Below are 18,549 nucleotides of genomic sequence, written 5' to 3'. Positions count from 1 at the left end.
GCAATCAATGAACAACTAAGGTGTCGCAACAAAAAACTGATCATTGATGCTTCTCATCTCTCTCCGTTCCTGTCTGTCTGTCCCTATCTATCCCTCTCTCTGATTCTCTCTCTGTAAAAAACAAACAAAAAAAAAAAAAACAAAAAACTTAAGGATGTTTAAATAACATTATTGTAAAAATCAGTTCATAATATATATACTCATATAAAATTGTCACATTGTACACCTTAAACTTACACAGTGTTATTTGCTAATAATATCTTAGTAAAGCTAGAAAAATAAAACTAATTAAAAAAAACTTAACCCTTTGAGTAGTATGAACATTCATGTATGTCCTCATTCAAAGGGTTAACAAAAAACTCACTACTCAAAGGGTTAATTAAGCAACATATTATTTTCACAAAGATCAAAATAAATACACAATAGCTGTCATTCTATGACTCTCTAATATGCAGCGATGTTTCTACAAGTATTTATTACCCCCATTTTTTGAAAGAGTAAAGTGAGGCACAGATTAATCGACTTTGCAAAGTTCACATAAGGCAAAACTGAGATTCAAACCTATGTCTTTCTGACTCCAAAAATATTATTCTTTCTACTACAACATGCTTATCTCATAATTTCTAATGAAACATTGATTTTTCTTTTGGAATTTCATTCCATTTCATTTAGAAGGGAGAATAAAAGAACTAAAAGACAATTTTTAGACAGTTCCAGTCCTTCAGACACTTCAAACCCGTGACCGTGCTCCCTGTGAGATGTTCTCTGCCCGCACCCCCCACAGTTTCTACATTTCCTTGGGCTGTGTCTCCCAGCTGCTGCCTTGCTAACATTCCCTTGTGCCCTGTCATAGGACTTTGCGAACTGGTTTCTGCTCCATGCTTTTGCACTTGGCTCTAAAACTGCAGACTTTCTTATTTCTTCTTCCCTGAGCCAATCTCCTCACCAAGAACTGGAAGCAGAAAATCTGTTTTCACAGAATACAGCCTGAGGTCAGCCTCACCCCTTCCCAATCTAGAAGATTTCAGGTGAAGTCAAAGCTCTAATTCTCAAATTTTAGAGGAAAAAAGAATTTGTGGGAATGAAGAACTTAACAGTGATAACTTTATGTAAATCCTTATGAATTGCAGTGAAATATGACAAAAAATAAAATTTTAAAAAAGTAAGATTCCTTACCCTCAGACTATTTGTGAAACAAATGCTGTTACTATTTAAGGTACTATTTGTTTGGTTTTCTGTTACTTTCAGTGGAACATATTCGTGACACAATCACCCTGCTGCCCAAGGACAGCAAAATTCAATGGTCAGTGATTTTGAAAAACTTTTTTTTAAAATAACTGCTTGAGTTTTTTTCAAGAACTCAAATGAATTTCTGAAAGAGAGTAAATGTGTAACATGGTAGCTTGGTGATTAGCACATGGTAGGTACTAAGTAAATATTAATTGAATGAATGAGCAACAATCTACTCTTAAGACTTACCATAAATGGTCACTAAGATAGGATACACATGTCAGCAATTATTGAGCTAAGTTCAGGTCATTGTCCTAAAGATATTCAGAGAAGCAAAATATGTAAGAGGTGTCTCCCCCCTCAACGGGCTTGCAGTTTATAGGGGAAATAGGATTACTGGAATGACAGCAGGGAAGTGCCTAGAGATGGTGCTTTTTCGTGTAACTTTAATGTAGTCTTTCAAACAGTGTTGCTTTATTAGTCTAGCTTTAAAAATAGGAAGAATCCAAAGAAAAATGAAGAAGAAACAAAATAAAAATGCTGATTATGATTACATGTATTTATGGATAGTAAGATTTCAAGCAATTTTATTTTCTTGTCTGTACTTTTCTGCTCAAAGCAGAAAAATTTCAAAATACAGATAAGTATAAGGGAAAAAAATAGAAAACCACTAGTACCCAGAGATTTGAGATCCCTTCTAAGTCTATTATTCTAATTTATAGCAGATTATTTTTATTTGAATCTAAGCAACAAGAACAATATTATCGTAAATATCTTGAAGCAAGCTATGAAGACAAACAACTTCTTAATATGAGAGCCACATAATATTCACAAATATAAAATATTACAATCCATGGCATATAGAGAATGCCAAATTAACTACTACTATAAAAGAATATAATCCAATTCAATTGAAAATCCTTAGTTTTTAATGCTGTTTCATAACTAGCATGTACAATTTATATTGTCTGTTTAGTTCCCTGCTGTTTTTTCCCTTGCTTCAATATTTAGCCCTAAGAATTCTCATTAATTTATAAGTGTTTATTACTTTTATAAGAAAATAATAACAGTCACAGAAAAATGGATCATCAGCCTAAAATGTTCAATTTTCTATCCCAACTAGTTTCCCACACTAAAGGGTAGGGAGTAATTCAATCACTAATCAGACTTAACAAAAGAAAAGTTCAATACTTACCAGTAGAAATCATTGACTTATCGTCTTAATTACTCCTCTTCACTAATCTTTTAATCATATTTTCTATTTGCTTTGATTTTTATCTCCCCTTTCAACTTTTGGCTTCTAATTTTCATTCCCCATGAGCCTCATATTTTAAATCATGTATTTTCAATGACTTCGCGTTTCCCATAAAGACCATCTTCAACTTTGCAGGACCAAGTAATGAAAGAGCATCAGCAGTTGCAAATATGTTGGATTAATGTGCTAAGGCTGCCCTAACAAAGGACCACAGACTGGGTCGTTTAAACAACAGAAATGTACTGTCTCACAATTCTGGAGGCTAGAAGTCCAAAATCAAGATGTCAGCAGCATGAGTTTCTTCTGAGGGCCACAAGGGAAAGGTCTGTTCTAGGCATCTTTCTTTGGCTAACAGATGACCATCTTTGCCTTGTATCATGACAGTGGTCTTCTCTTTGTATGTATGTGTGTCCTAATCTCCTTTTCTTATAAGAACATCAATCACCCCACTGACCTCACTTAACCTTCTTTAAAGACCTCCAGATACAATCACTTTTGAGGTACTGGGGATTAGAGCTTCAACATATGAACTTGGGGATGGAAGCACAGTTCAGCCAGTAACACAGGTATAACCAGAAAAGTGACCGATTTAAGTACATAACATGGATTTACACAGAAGAAACAAAGTACATGTTCCCTGAGTAGAAAGGATCCCAAGCTGCTATACTCTGTCTGATTCGGAGTTATCTGATCTGGCCAACAGAAAGGGATTACTGGTGACCCATCAAAAAGGGGAATAGAAACGTTCAGGATCTTACCACATTTGCGTAGATAGCTGGGATGGATGGATAGAGAATTATGAATCTCTTCAATGAAAGTCCCCAGAGCATGGTGAAGAAGGAAATAATTGCATCTCACAGAAAACTGCCCATAAACCAAAAAGAGTTAACCTTACCGAAGAGATAGGGAAACAAGTGTAGGAGTGAGAGGAGACCTATAAGAGAACAAGACATTGCTAAAGCAAGAAATCTATACCTTAAAATGTTATTCACTTTTAAAGTCGTTTTTCTGCATGTTTGTGTGGGGATTTTTTTTTTTTTGTATGTTCTTATGTTTCACTATTGAAGCCATGACTTGAAAACAAGTAGAGCATGATTTTTCAAGCTGCAGCTACTGAACTTGTCACATCTTTTTCTCTTTTCTCCAGAAACATTAATCCCGAAAGGCAGGCTCTCAGCTGAATTACTTAAAGTCAGATATATTTTCTGATATAACAATATGCAGCAACATTGAAGTCAATGTTGTTGTTCCCAAATGGGGAAATTTGCAAGAGAGTGATTCAGAGCTTCCAGCTAAGTGAAAGAATCAAGGAGCTTCTGCTCAGCTGGAACCCAGAGGTCGGACAGAGTCCCAGTGTACATTCAGGTGGATGTTTTCAGTAATTATAAGATGTAAATAAACAATACGGTCAAAAATATTCTTAAAAATCTTTATTTAATCATTAAATTACAATACATACCACTCTATTCAGTAATTCTTTGTGTGCTGAAGTTTGAGAATGATGGAGCTAGACCAAAGCAAGGAACTAAATAAAATTCAAAATGTAGTCTCTATACACTAAAATAATTAATTCTCTTTTAAGGACACTGCACAAATCTTCTTTACAGCAATCAAGACCAGTAGTTGATCATTTAAACAAACAAACAAAAAAATAAGTTAGTGAAATAACTGTATATAAATGTATTTATTCAGGGGTCCCCAAACATTTTACACAGGGGGCCAGTTCACTGTCCCTCAGACCGTTGGAGGGCCGCCACATACAGTGCTCCTCTCACTGACCACCAATGAAAGAGGTGCCCCTTCCGGAAGTGTGGCAGGGGGGAAGGACGGATAATTTATCCGCTTCTTGGGCGGATAAATGGCCTCAGGGGGCCGCATGCGGCCTGTGGGCCATAGTTGGGGATGCCTGTAATAGTTTAACTGAAAGCATGAATATATGTCCATTCACTATTTGTAGTACCAAAGGTTTTACTCTGAATGTGATTCAATTAATTGTCTTCTTTCTTTAGCCTTTTTTTTAAAATATAAATCATACTCATGTCATTTGGGATTTCAATTTTAGAAGAAGGTGAAAAGATATTTTCAAACCAATATGAATATTAAATTCTAGATTTTTTCTTTTTTTACAAGTTTTATCCTCAGTTAATTTCACAGTTTTATTTTAAACTGATGGACTTAATGAAATCACTTCAAATTACACACTGTTTTAAACTATTTTTATGGAGAAGGATGTAAGCCATCAGAAAGAAAGACCCAGTAATCCAACCTGCACACAGCTTCTCTTGGTCTATACCAACATTAGTAACTAACATTTAAAATATTATTGCAGTATTATCTATTAGAATCTGAGGTTTTCAATAAAAATTGTAGCTCTGGAAACAGAAAATCTCAAAAATACATAAACCCCAGTTTGATTATTTGAGCTGACTTTTGATCTGAAAATTGAGTCAGAGTTTTATTTTCTCATCCCCTGAAAAAAATTATATAGTTATTAAAAACTAAAACAAGTTGGGAAAGTCTCCACTTCTCCTCCCAGTTAGAGATGTCTTGACAACCCAGTGGGCATCATAAGTCATGAAGAAGCAAAATGAAAACACACAGGAGGGAAAAACCTGTGATTCTCTTTCTGAAGAGTAAAGCATACACACTACTAAAATGTCTCGGTGGATAAAAAATTAAAAACTGGGAGAAAAGAAGAATGCTACAGTAGACTGCATCTGACAGCACCTGTTCTCCAAATCAGATGTTTACTAATTGGAATACGTACACTCCTAGGGATACCCAAAGACTTTCCTTCGGAAACCCAGGCAAGGCTAGTTTTAAGGAAATCAATCCCCCCCCCCATACTCCTACAAGTTATCTATCTGATAAGTGCACTGCTAAGCATGATAATCCCCCTTTTTCTTTTATCTGTCTGTTTTTACAATAGAAAAGCACACATGTTACCCTCCTGGCATCTTATTAACTGTGCACTGAGGTTAGGAAAGCATCTGAGAAACAAAAGGACAGTTGAAGTAGTTAGTGTATGGCTGTTGATATAACAAATGGTTTTCATGACTGGGCAGCAAGTAAGATTGCATCCTTTGTTTCCAATCCTTTGCTTTCAACACAACTAAAGAAAAACCTGAGTTATCTTTTAATTGTCTGTTTAAAAGATCAATGAAAACATTTTTTGGTGATAAATCACTATGTGTGGTTTTTGCCATATGACTCGGAAGGAATTCAAAGATTTGAGCGGCATTGTAAAACAAATCCCTTTCCATTCTCATCTATTTATATGAACAGGTTTGTTAAGCAAAGGATTAAGACATCCCAGCTATAAACACAAAAGTCAGAATCTCTAACAAGATGATGAGGGAGTAAAAAAACAAAATGAGTGCCCTCAATTCACTTCATCTAACCAGAAACTTCTATTTTTTGAAGTAAAATAGCTAATATCTAAAAGGAGGTTGAACAGAAACTACCCAATTTGAATTCAGATATTTAATGACTTTAAGTCTGAAATTCTGTCACATATTGTGATGGTGGGAGTGAGTAGTGAGCAACAAACAGACTAGAATGCTACTACATGCGAAGTGCTACATCATTCGCTAATGAAGAAGGCAGAGACAAAAATACAATGGACACTTCCACTGTAAATGACATGGTGTTTTTGTAATTTTTTGTCACTTTTGGATACATTTATCCACTATATAGAAATTGACAATTTTACTTACAGCAATTTTTACTTTGATTTGAGGAAGAAGACTGAGTTAGCAGGGCGTCTAAGGATGTGTTAATTCTTTCTATACCACACTTCAGTATACTGTCACTACAGAAACACTTCTGTACATTGAAAATTGTAAATTAATAGGTCTAAACAAAGAAAGTGCTTCTAAACCTTGGCAGAATCTCTTCAAACTTACAACATCTTGTGCATTTTTTTCTTGTAAACGATAAAATTCCTCATTCTCCCAGTTCCTCGAAGCAAATGTACAGACAAGTGTGACGATCTCTACTTCAAAAGCCGAGGATTCAGAGATGATCTTTTGAAGGAGCCACAAGAACCATCTCATTTTATTGTCAGGAAGGGGCTGAGGGGTATGAAATTGTTATTTCATCTCTAGGACTAGTGCATACCCCACACACAAAGAGCAAACCAGAGATTTAGCAAACCAGAGGCACTGCCAAATGAAATTCTCCACTCTAAAACAATTTCACTAGAGATGGCAATGCCAGAAATGGTATTTTATACTTGAGTCCCCCCAAATTACAATGCAGCTCAGATTCAAAGTCTTTATTATAATCTCTGGCAGTAGTTTTTAAGACTATTTTTATTTACTCCAAACTCTATATGAACAAAGGCAGCACAGGCCCTTTGCAATTTTTACATCGAATGTTTCATGCTGCAATTAAGTAAGCCCTGGAACTCAAAAGGAAGCCCCAAGAGAAAGCATTGGGGCATCACTTATTGATTGGTGGAATTTTAGGGATTTAAAATTTCTGTTTTATTGTACAACTGCACTTTATTACCACTTTATCCTTCAAACGTAATAAGAACAAACTGCTTCAGTAATGATGGAAAAGCTTTCTCAGCTTTAATGAAACCTTTTATTTGCTACTGAAACTTTTATTATTTCCAAATGGTAGCACAGGCAAAAAAAAATAATCACTTCTTATATTGAGGGAAAACTTCAGCAATTGAAATCATTTTTTTCTTGGGTGAATTTTAAGGCATTTAGAGTTGCTATGTTTACTATTTTCATTTATTTTTGATGAGCTGAAACCAAAATATATATGTACATCTACACACCATAAAAAATTATTTTCTAATCACATATTAGAATACTCAATATCTATGTGCAGCTATCACCTAGAAGAAGTCAGTCAGTTCTGGATAGAAATGTCTGTATACTTAGGGCTCCCACAAATCTCAGTTGTTGACCAAGAGAGGCAATGTGTATACTGGTTAAGCCCACAGTCTCTGAAGTAGACTTCCTGGCTTTGAATTCCAGCACTGAACCCTCCTTCCTGTGAGATCTTCAGAAAGTTCCCAGTCCTCACTTTATTTTTAAAATTTTTTTTAAATTTATTTAGAAACTAAATTTAATGGGGTGACATTGGTCAATAAGAATACATAGGCTCACTTTCCTTTATCTGTGAAAGTAAGGGTGATGAGAGCCTGCCTCATGGAGTGGATTAAATGAGGTATTTCATATAAAACATTAGACTAGAGCCTGGCACATGGTTAGCACTTGATAAATGTTCAGTTTTTTTGTGATTTTCAAATGCAAAAACATCTCGACCGGATGCTCCATCAGACGATAACCATTCTTTCAACAAACATTTGTTGAGCTTTACATTGGGCAGGACATTTAAGGGACACAAAAAGTAATAAGATGTGGTGCCTACTCTCCAGGAGCTTCCAATTTTAGTGCAAAATCATTGTTGTCATCTTACTATCTTCCTTGAAGAGTACCAAGAAGCACATACTCTTTCAACAGATCACACAATTTCCTTTTTTACCACGGGGCTTAGCATGAATGGAACTGTAGAAATATTCACGTCAGTTCCTGAAATCTTAATCATGCAATATTTAATAAGCAACTAGAGGTTTTTCCACATTTTAAAACAGACGACTAAACTGTCTAATCAGATTCTAACTTAGCCAAAACTTGAAAAACATAGGAAGACAACCATGACTGACACCTTGATTTTTCTGTATGTGGACGTACTGCAAACAGTAGCTGCAGAAAAATACAGTGGTATCTTGAGATACCAACATGCAAATTTTTTTTAAGATACGAGCTGTGACTCAGTCCATATTTTTGTTCAAGATCCGAGTGAAATTCCAAGATACGAGTCGTGATTCGGGAAGCTGCTGCTAGTTGGCGCGTTGGTGCATGGGTCCAGTATCGGCAGCACAACACCAGCATCTCCTCCTTTCTCATGTGTTACCCGCAGAATCAAGTTGAATCTCGGGCACTGTACTCATTCTTGCATCATTTTTGCATTTTTTACTAACTCTTTTTGTGTGCTATCATGGGGCTGAAGAAAGGGAATGTAAAGGACAGTGGTGAGAAGAAGAGAATGATGTTGATAGAAGCAAAGCAAGCAATAATAGAAAAACATGAGCCTGGTGTATGAGTGATTGAACTGGCAAGGCTGTACAACAGCAATACATCTACAATTTGTACCATCCTTAAACAAAAGGATGCCATCAAAAGTGCAAATCCAGTGAAAGGAACTATAGTTCTGTCCCAATTAAGGACAAATATCCATGAAGAAATGGAGAAGCTTCTGCTGGTGTGGGTGAAAGAGAAAGAGCTGGCAGGAGATACAGTGACAGAGACTGTAATAATGCGAAAAGGCACGTATTATTTACGGTGACTTGAAGAAGAAAGAACCATCAACCTCAAAAGAGGCAGGAGAAGACACATTTAAGGCAAGTCATGGCTGGTTTGAAAATTTCAAGAAGAGATCTGGCATCCACTCGGTGGTGAGGCATGGTGAAGCTGTGAGTGCTGACTTTAAGGCAGCTTAGGAGTACATTGCACGTTTTGCTGTGCTTATCACAAAGGAAGGTTACATCCCCCAACAAGTGTTCAACTGTGACAAAACAGGATCATTTTGGAAAAAAAATGCCCCGGAGGACTTTCATCACCACAGAGGAGAAGAAGCTGCCAGGCCATAAACCCATGAAGGACCCTTGCATTGTGTGCAAATGCTAGCAGTGACTGTAAAGTAAAGCCACTGCTAGTGTATCATTCCAAAAATCCTCGAGCCTTTAAGACAGTGGTCCCCAACCCCCGGGCCATGGACTGGTACCGGTCCATGGGCCATTTAGTACCAGTCCACAGAAAAAGAATAAATAACTTACATTATTTCCATTTTATTTATATTTAAGTCTAAACGATGTTTTATTTTAAAAAAAGACCAGATTCCCTCTGTTACACCTGTCTAGGACTCACTCTTGACACTAGTCTCGGTCACGTGATACATTTATCCGTCCCACCCTAAAGGCCGGTCCGTGAAAATATTTTCTGACATTAAACCGGTCCATGGCCCAAAAAAGGTTGGAGACCATTGCTTTAAGACTCAAAAGATTCTTAAAGAAAAACTGCAGGTTTTGTGGCACGCCAATGCTAGGGCATGGGTAGCAGTTTTTTATTGAATGGGTAAATCTCGTCTTTGGTCCTGCAGTGAAGAAATATCTTCAAGAAAATAAACTCCTGATGGAAGCATTACTAATCCTTGAAAATGCTCCAGCCCATCCACCTGGTCTTGAAGATGGCATTCTCAATGAGTTCAAATTCATTAAAGTCCTCTACCTCCCACCCACATGACTTCAATCTTGCAATCTATGGATCAGGAGGTCATTTCCAATTTGAAAAAGCTTTACACAAAGCACTTGTTCCGTCGCTGCTTTGAGGTGACTGAGAATACAATTTTAACCCTTCAAGAGTTTTTGGAAAGATCACTACAACATCGTGATATGTTTACGCATTATTGACTTGCCATGGCAAGAGGTTACAAATAGAACCTTGAACTCAGCATGGAAAAAGTTATGGCCTGATGTTGCAGACAGGGACTTTGAAGGATTTGAACCAGAGACCAAGACCGAGGTAGAAGCGTTGGAGGAGATTGTGTCCCTTGGAAAGTTGATGGGTCTGGAGGTAGATGAGGGTGATGTAAATGAGGTCGTTGAGGAACATGAGGAGGAACTCTCAACTGAGGAGTTGAAGGAGCTACAGATGATGCAACACACGGAGCTTCTGCAAGAGATTAGTAGTGAGGAGAAAGTAGAGTCGGAGGAAGTGATTTCTACAGGTGAAATTAAAGACATGCTGGCAATGTGGGAGAAGCTTTCAAGTTTCATTGAAAAGAAACACCCAGAAAAAGTTTCAACTGGTCATGCTTCAGAACTTTTAATGACACTTGTTTGTCACATTTCCGTAACATTTTAAAAGGCAGACAAAAGCAAATGTCTTTGGATAGATTTTTATTCAAAAGTCCTGCAAGTGAAAGTGCCGAAAGTGCAGCCAAAAAGGCAAAAACAGGTGATGATTAAATGAAAAATTTGTAATGTTAAGCTTAGGTTAAGTTTAAAGTTAAGAAAGTGCATTTTTTTACAATTATGTTTCTGTGGTTTCATTTTAAGTAAAGAAAGTGCAGTTTTAGTTTTGTTTAAAGTAAAAAAAATGCAGTTTTAGTTTACATTTAGTGTTAAGAAAGTGCAGTTTTAGTTTACGTGTCTACAGTGCCTGCATCCCTTCCTCCCTCCCCCCTCCTCCGCCATTCACCTCCGTTAGCACTCGTCTGTCTCCAAGGTAAGAATACAGTACTAAATAACACTTCTTTCTTTTATTTCATATATTTTGTTATGCATTGGTAAAGTATACATATGTGTTTTTTAATTAAAAACATGTCTTTTTTCATAATTTAGGATGGTTTGGGGATGTTTCACAGGTCTGGAATGGATTAAATCTTTTTCAGTTTTAAATGGGAGAAATTTGTTTGATATATGAGTTGACTGACTGACTGACGAGCTCGGTTACAGAACAAATTAAACTCGTATTTCAAGGTACCACTATAGTGCCATTTAACACCCCACCTGATCCACAGCTAACTGAAATGGCACAGAGTTCAGCATCAAAACCTCAAAGCACCTAAACTAAATTCAATTTGAGATCAAATAAGAATCTTGTTTAGTCATAGCTACATCACTTGCCAAAAAGTTCTGAAACTGATCTCCTACATGGAACCTTATATTCCTTTTTCAAACATTTTTTTTATGTCATTACACTCAGAGAATTCATTTAAATATAAAATTTTTAACTGTCAAGCTGAAGCACAGCGACTAATGTGGTATTTCAGACATCACAAACTCCAAGTGATTTTAAATAAGTTATCCTCTGCTAATTTGCCACTCTCAAAAATGTGCAATAAATACAACTTTAAAAAGGAAAACATCTTCAAGTTAGTTGCAAGAGCAACTAGGATATTATCTACTTATTAGATGTGTCATAAAAAAAATTACCTGATATGCATTACATTGTTTAATTCAGAAAGAAATTGGATATTCACTCTTCCAATAAAAGGATCAAGACTCTGAGGGGGAGGGGACAGCCAATAATGACTGTGTTAACTTTCTAGACTGGATTAGATAATTGCCAAAATATGTCTTCTGGGGAGTCACCCTGCCCAAAGCAACTGGAGATCATCTGCAAACATACAGGGCACACAACTTCCATTTCTCCTTCTCTTCTCTGGTCAAAATACTATTAAAGGCCCCTTATGTTCATTTTGGGACTGGCAGATAAAAGTCCAGAAATAAGGGGTACCTCTCACAAGGCAACCACCCTCAACTTTAAGCCAACTCACACCTTGCCAGTATGCAAGACACCGCAGTGAGAATTTATCTTCCGAATCTCCAAACAAATGCGTATTTTGGTGGCTTCTGCTTTTGCATTGAAGCGCCTATGTTCCACACCACAGGATCCTCTTAATCCCAGCTAAAGGTCCCTGCCTAATGTATGTTTCTCTCATCCATTTTTAACAATCCTTCCAGAGTGAAAATTTCAAAAAGGGTGAATGTCGGTGCAAGAAGCGAGTGAGGAGAGGGAGGGGATACGAAGCCTGAGATATCTTCCATGCTCGCAGCAACCCAGAATCCATATTATTTTACTCCTCGCCCCATCCACCCTGTCGCTCTCCCCCTCTCCCCTTCCCTCTGCAGCAGGAGGGAGGAGGAGGGGCCCCTGGCTGAAGCCGCCACCTGCCGCGGTGTGGAAAAGCTCCAGTTGTCACTTACCCAGAGGGGTGAGAAAGGCTCATTTTTGCAGAATCTTTTTTGGACCCCGCGGCAGGTGCAGAGGGTGGGTGCGTGGGCCCCGGTGCACGCTGGCGCCGCCACTGCCGCGCTCGAGGGTGGCTCCGCACTAAGGTCTCCGGTTCGCGGGGCACTTGGGCTGGGCTGCCGCCGCCCCTACGCCCAAGCTGCCCGCAGCCTCCGGGGCCCCCACCCGCCTGCGGTATCCACAGCCTCCCGGTTGCTAAGGGAGAAGGGAAGGCAAACGCCGAGGTGCCGGAGAAGCCAAGGCGCTGCTGGAAGCCAACCGGGGAGCTAGCTGCAAGTGAAGCTCCGATTCTAGCCCCCTTTCTGGGCCCAGATGTGGGAGGCGACGTACGCTCCTGCTCTCTTGCTCTGGGGTGCGGGTTCCCCAACACCTGTAATTTGAACACACACACACACACACACACAAACACACACACGCACCCTGATTAGGCTGGTGTGTTTCCTACTAGGCCCTGGGGAAGGAAGGGCTGAGGCTACTAATAAACAGAAAGCAACTACTGCAGCGTGATGCGCTGGTCCCCAGTTTTAAACAGATCATAGATTGTAAAGTCAAGGGAAAGAAAGAAGCCTTTCTCAATCTGCTTTGGTTTTTTATCTTGTGTCTGCATCTGCAAGGGATTGTAATCGGTTCATTTCCTCCTTGTCAAATTCCCATCTTGGCTCCTAGCTGAAGTCCCCATTCCCAGCAGGCAGGGCTGACAGTTCTGATGTTCAGAAGGTAGAAAAGAGGCAGTTACTCAACAAAGCGTGCTGGAATCATAGTTGTAATTGAATCCAGTCCATAGAATGCAAGGCTTTGATGAAGAAGCTTGAATTTAAATGAGAGGGCCTTGGTGTGCAGGAATTAATAGCACTGGATTCAGATGACCTATTCCTAATTTTGTTCTTGCTTTGTCAGGGTTTTTGCTGGGTGACTTGATCTCTTGACCCAAGGTGCCTCATGAATAAGTGACAGGTTGGGCTGGACACATCGATATCTATTCTAACTCAGCCGCACCTACAAAGTGGGAAGGGTTTCATCTCATTAATGGCTTACTGCTTTCCCACACATCATAAAGGTCCACTGAACATGTCAGAGCCCAGTCTTTTTTGCATGACATCCAAAGCCCTTCATTATCTGTCCCCAGCATCTTTCCTCAGCCTCACTTGTGACCGCTTTCCCCACCTCTGCTACCCTGAACTCTCTCACAAAACAAATCTTGTGCTATCCTCTAATGGGAACATCTCCACTGTTAACTATCTGACAAAATTCTATTCATTCTTCGACAGTTCGCATAAACACTGCCTTCTTGGGAATGTCCTCGAGTGTATTGATGGCTCCCATCTCTGAGGCCCCACACTGCCGGGCACCTCTATTTTACACTCACACTCCTGTACTGTACTTAATGGTTTGCAGCTGCCTTTTCTACTTGAACAAGCACTCCTCCTCTGTTAACCTCTGCCCCTGCATTTGCAGATATGAACAGCAGTTCAATAAATGTTTGGAGTGTAAATGAAGAGAAAAATTTGTAAATATCCTCAAAATGGTAGTATTTTTACTGAGTACTTACTAATACTCTTAGCGTTTTAGTGAGCACTTCCCAACTGTTCATTATCTCATCTCCACGAGGCAACTATTCTCCTCTATTTTATAGCTATTGAACTAAGACACAGAGAAGTTAATTATTTTGCCTGAAGTCTATAATAGCTGATCAGTAGGGCCAGTAGCCGCAGCCACCATCACAGCCGCCTGGCCAACGCAGGTTCGCATTTAATCCAGACAGACAGTAAGGAATCAACAGAGCCAAGAAGTGGTGATCCATTTTCCTTTATTCTAGACTCATACCGGCCAACAAGTAAAAAACAAACACACGGGGCACCAAAACCCACTCACATGTTTCTCCAGTTCCACAATCAGGAGAATCTTTCTGGTTTTCCTAGAATCAAAGGCTCCACCAGCCTTATTCACCTCTGTTCCCCATTTCCTTCTCTTGCACAAACTGGCTTCTCCTTCAGCATTCTGCTATTTTGGCTGCCTCCTCCCCTCTCTGCAAGAACTTGGCCTCTCCTCTCCAAAATGGCTTCCTACCTCCTCCTTTTAAAACCTTTGGAGCAAAAGCCCCTCCTCCAGCACACATTAGCATAACCAAGCCCCTTCCCAAGCAAGAAGGCAATCAGCCGCCCCATGTGGGCAGTGTCCACCTTTAATAATAAGAGTGAACATAAAAAATAACTTATCTGCCCAACAATATACAAGTGTATCTGATTCTAAAGCCCATCAGTGTTTTTAACAATAATTAATTCCATTTCCCATAATGCTGTGAATTGTCACAGGAGTCAAGTTTTCTATACTATCAAAGTTTTCTGACCTAAAAGACCTAGAGCCTGACCAGGCAGTGGCACAGTGGATAGAGCGTCAGACTGGGATGCCGAGGACCCAGGTTTGAGACCCCAAGGTTGCCAGCTTGAGTGTGGGATCATCTGGTTTGAGCAAAAGCTCACCAGCTTGGACCCAAGGTCACTGGCTCGAGCAAGGGGTTAATCGGTCTGCTGAAGGCCCACGGTCAAGGCACATATGAGAAAGCAATCAATGAACAACTAAGGTGTCTCAATGCACAACGAGAAACTAATGATTGATGCTTCTCATCACTATGTTCCTGTCTGTCTGTCCCTGTCTACCCCTCTCTCTGACTCTCTCTCTGTCTCTGTAAAAAAAAAAAAAGAGAGAGAGAGAGAGACCTAGAGCTCTCCAGCAGTGTGTAGGGGGTCTAGCTCAATAGCTTTGGTTCTGAGACTGAAGACTTAAGGTGGTTTGGGACTAGATGGCTAGAGCTAGAGAGAGGTAGAATTTTTCAAAGAAGGAAGATGTGAGATGTGAAAGTGTCTTAAACAAGGAAGCTCGATAGATAATCATTGTGTAGCCATAAATGGGACTTGGGCCAGCTCTTTCCCACATATGCTTACCCCACTGATTGTGGTTCTCATTTCAGGGTGTCCTTAGCGCTCACTGTAACTAGATTTCACTTGGATAAAAATTAGGAGGGAAGGTGCAGGAACTAGGGAAAGACATTAAAAATTCCCTCTAAGTGTTGATAGCCCCTAAGGATGGTGTAAATAATATAATCTTATCTAAGTACTAGTTGTTACATATTAATTCATTTGTGCGAATAGAAAACAATATTCTCTCACTGGTGGAATGAGAAAAGAAATTAAAATACACTATTTAGATGCTCAGGATTCTGTAGAAGCGAATCCCTGGCACTCCACAGACAGTGATGTACTCTTGGCAGCATGCATTAATTCATAAATGGGGTCTGAGTTCTCCACCCCTGCGAGCTGCACAATTTCACATCCCTGATGAAAACTGCAAGGAAGCTACTAATTTTCACTTCTGAAAATGCTCACTGTGAAAATGTATTGGGAATTTAGCCAGAAGGAGTTTTTATGTTAATTTCTAGTATGGAGATAGGAAAAGGAAAAAAAATAAAAAATAAACTGTTTCAGAGACCAAATAGACATTGGAGTCATTTTCATTTTCTCCCAGGAAAACAAGTCCCCAGATGTCCTTGGTAGTATCATCAATTTATAAAAAGATTACTATTTTTTAGAAAGACCTGTGGAGTTGAGGTTTGCAGGACAGGAGATTAGTAGAGGAAGGAGGGAAAAAAAGACAAGGCTTACTTCTACGATGCTGATTGGATCTCCACTGTGATTCAACAGGAGCTAGACTTAGGAATCACACATTGTCTAACCTGCCAGTGACATTTCCTAGGTCGGGGGTGAGAAATCTACGCCAAAGAGGCCAAACCTAACCCTCTGCCTCTTTCTGTACAGTGCACAAGCTAACAATGGTTGCTGCAGTTGTAATTGGTTGGAGAAAAAAGTTGGCGAATAATATTATATGATACATGAAAATTTCATGAAATTCACATTTTATTATCCATAAATAAAATTTTATTGGAACACAGCCATACTCATTTGTTTATGAATTCTCTGTGGCTGCATTGGTGCTACAAAGGTGGAACTGAGTAGTTGCAACAGTAACCTGATGGTCCTCAAAAATCCAAAATATTTACCATCTGGACCTTTACAGAAAAAGTTTGTTGACTAGTGGCCTTCTGTGGACACTGCAATCAGAGAGATCATTTGCCCTCCTAGGCTTTGCAGATACATCTTTTAGCCTTTTGTCCCCAGCACCTATCACAGTGCCTTTCACAGAGTAAGTGTTCAATAAGTGAATGAAAGGATGAGTACAAAGATGAGAGAAGTAAGTGTCCCTATGGGTTTATCTTTCTCATACAGATAAGGATCAAGTCATGAAGACTTTCTCCTTAGAAATAACAGACATGCATAATGATTTGATGTGCCTCCAGGGCTTCCTTCTTTTATCAACACCACATCAAACCCCTGTAGAAAGGAGGTAACTAAGAATTCCAAAATGACGTAATTATGTGTGTTAAGTTTACAAGGGCGCTTCCTAATACCTGACATCCTCTGACATTAGCTTGGGTAACTCAGAGCTGTAGCATTGAGAGGCTGAAGATTGAAGAGCAAATGTACAGGGATTTAATGCCAAACTGAATTGTTTCCCACGTTCATTCCATAGCTCAGCTGGTAGAGCGGAGGGCTGTAGTTGATTCCTACATCACAAATCATCCTTAGGTCACTGGTTCGATTTTGGCTCAAAGGAGACAAGTGTACTTTCTTTGGCCCTGACTGTTTGGCTCAATGGTAGAATGTTAGCTGTGGCATGTGGGTGCCCAGAGTTGATTCCCAGTCAGAGCACATAAGAGAATCAACCATCTGCTTCTCCACCCCTCCCCAACCCCTTTCTCCTTCTCTCTCTCTCTCTTTCTCTCTTGCCCTCCCACAGTCATGGCTAGATTGGTTTGAGAGAGTTGGCCTTGGGCACTGAGGATAGCTCTGGTGGCCTCTGCTTCAGGCACTAAAACAAAAAAGAATGGTTCAGTTCCTGAACAATGGAGCAATGACCCCAGATGGGCAGAGCATTGCCTCCTAGTGGGCTTTCTGGGTGGATCTCAAATGGGACACATGCAAGAGTTTGTCTCTCTGCCTCTCCGCCTCACTAAAATTAAAAAATAAAAAAATGTTTTCCAGCCTTCTGTGATAAAGTTTTCTAATTAGCTTAATTCCAGTGAGTCATTTAGTCACCCATGGTATGAGGTACAGGAGAGGCTGAGAGGGCATGTGCAGTTGGTAGAGTGACGCACTCAAAGGGTCATCCCTGATTTAGAGTTCTGAGTAATCAGTAATCAGGATAGGCAAGGTTTCTCCAAGCCCTTCTATTCTCATTTCTGAGTTGGGTAGCATCTGCAGACACAGCAGTTGGAATGGGAATGTCAATGGACTTCTTTAGTGGCCATGGAAAATCATTGGTATTTACTCTGCCTGAGGTCTCAAAGATGAATGGAATTCCGGTCTGCCGCCAAGCCTGAGTCTATACAGACTTGCAGACAGAGAATGACAGAGTAAAGTGATAGGTGCTCTGAAGGAAGTATGTGTGTGGTGCAATGCAGAGGTACCCCTGACTGATTTTCCTATACTACCAACACCCCCCAACCAATTCCAGCCACATACTCACTCTGTGATGCTGAACATTACTTCTCACTAATGACATTATTATTTCCTCTAGCCTGGACACCCTGATTATTCCTTGTCATCTTCTCCCAGGGGTTCTATATCAGCAGAGGGAAGAAACTGGATATGATCAAGAAGAGAAAGGCAAGAGAGAAACATACAGGCTGTGTGTGTGGGGGGGGGGGGGGGCAGGAGTGATAAGCATTAATAATTCAGGAAGGAGAATAAGAATATTTGTGTTTCTATTGTTTTTAAATTATTATGTTACTGATAAATACATTCCTCATTTCTAACCTAAAAGGTTTGTCCATGAGAGTCAGAGAAAAACTCACAGAAGGGACAATGCTGAAGAGGAGCCTTAAGACACATGTAGGAGATGGCCTGGTAGATGGGGTTCAGGGCAAGGCAAGACATTTCCCCAGGCCACAACCTCCCCATTTTAGCCTCTGAAGCTGATAATAGACTCTTTTTGTGTCTGTAGACCCTGTCCTGGTTTCTGTGGCCCAAACACATTAAGGGAGATTGTGATTTGAAACAGAAAAAAAGAAAGAGGAGGATAGGGAGAAGAGATAGGAGATGAGAGCTCCATTAAGGAAATGGGATTTGAATAGGGCTCTGGTGGGTCAAATCACTGCAGTGGGGTCACCTC

The 18,549-nt window shown here is 39.6% G+C and overlaps 1 protein-coding gene across 1 annotated transcript in view; it reads right to left on the bottom strand.

Moving 5' to 3' along the window:
- ERICH3 (glutamate rich 3) overlaps window positions 1-12,556 on the bottom strand; it is a 141,511-nt gene extending 128,955 nt beyond the window's left edge. Inside the window, exon 1 of the mRNA XM_066268881.1 lies at window positions 12,279-12,556. Within this exon, the coding sequence (XP_066124978.1) occupies window positions 12,279-12,301 (23 nt within the window). The 5' untranslated portion in view covers window positions 12,302-12,556. The remainder of the gene's footprint in view (window positions 1-12,278) is intronic.
- Between the last annotated feature and the right edge of the window lie 5,993 nt (window positions 12,557-18,549).

This window comes from Saccopteryx bilineata, chromosome 3 (genome assembly GCF_036850765.1).
Source record: "Saccopteryx bilineata isolate mSacBil1 chromosome 3, mSacBil1_pri_phased_curated, whole genome shotgun sequence".
NCBI lineage: Eukaryota > Metazoa > Chordata > Mammalia > Chiroptera > Emballonuridae > Saccopteryx > Saccopteryx bilineata.
The sequence above is the reverse complement of the archived record's forward strand: the minus strand, read 5'-3'. Positions and strand labels throughout refer to the sequence as shown.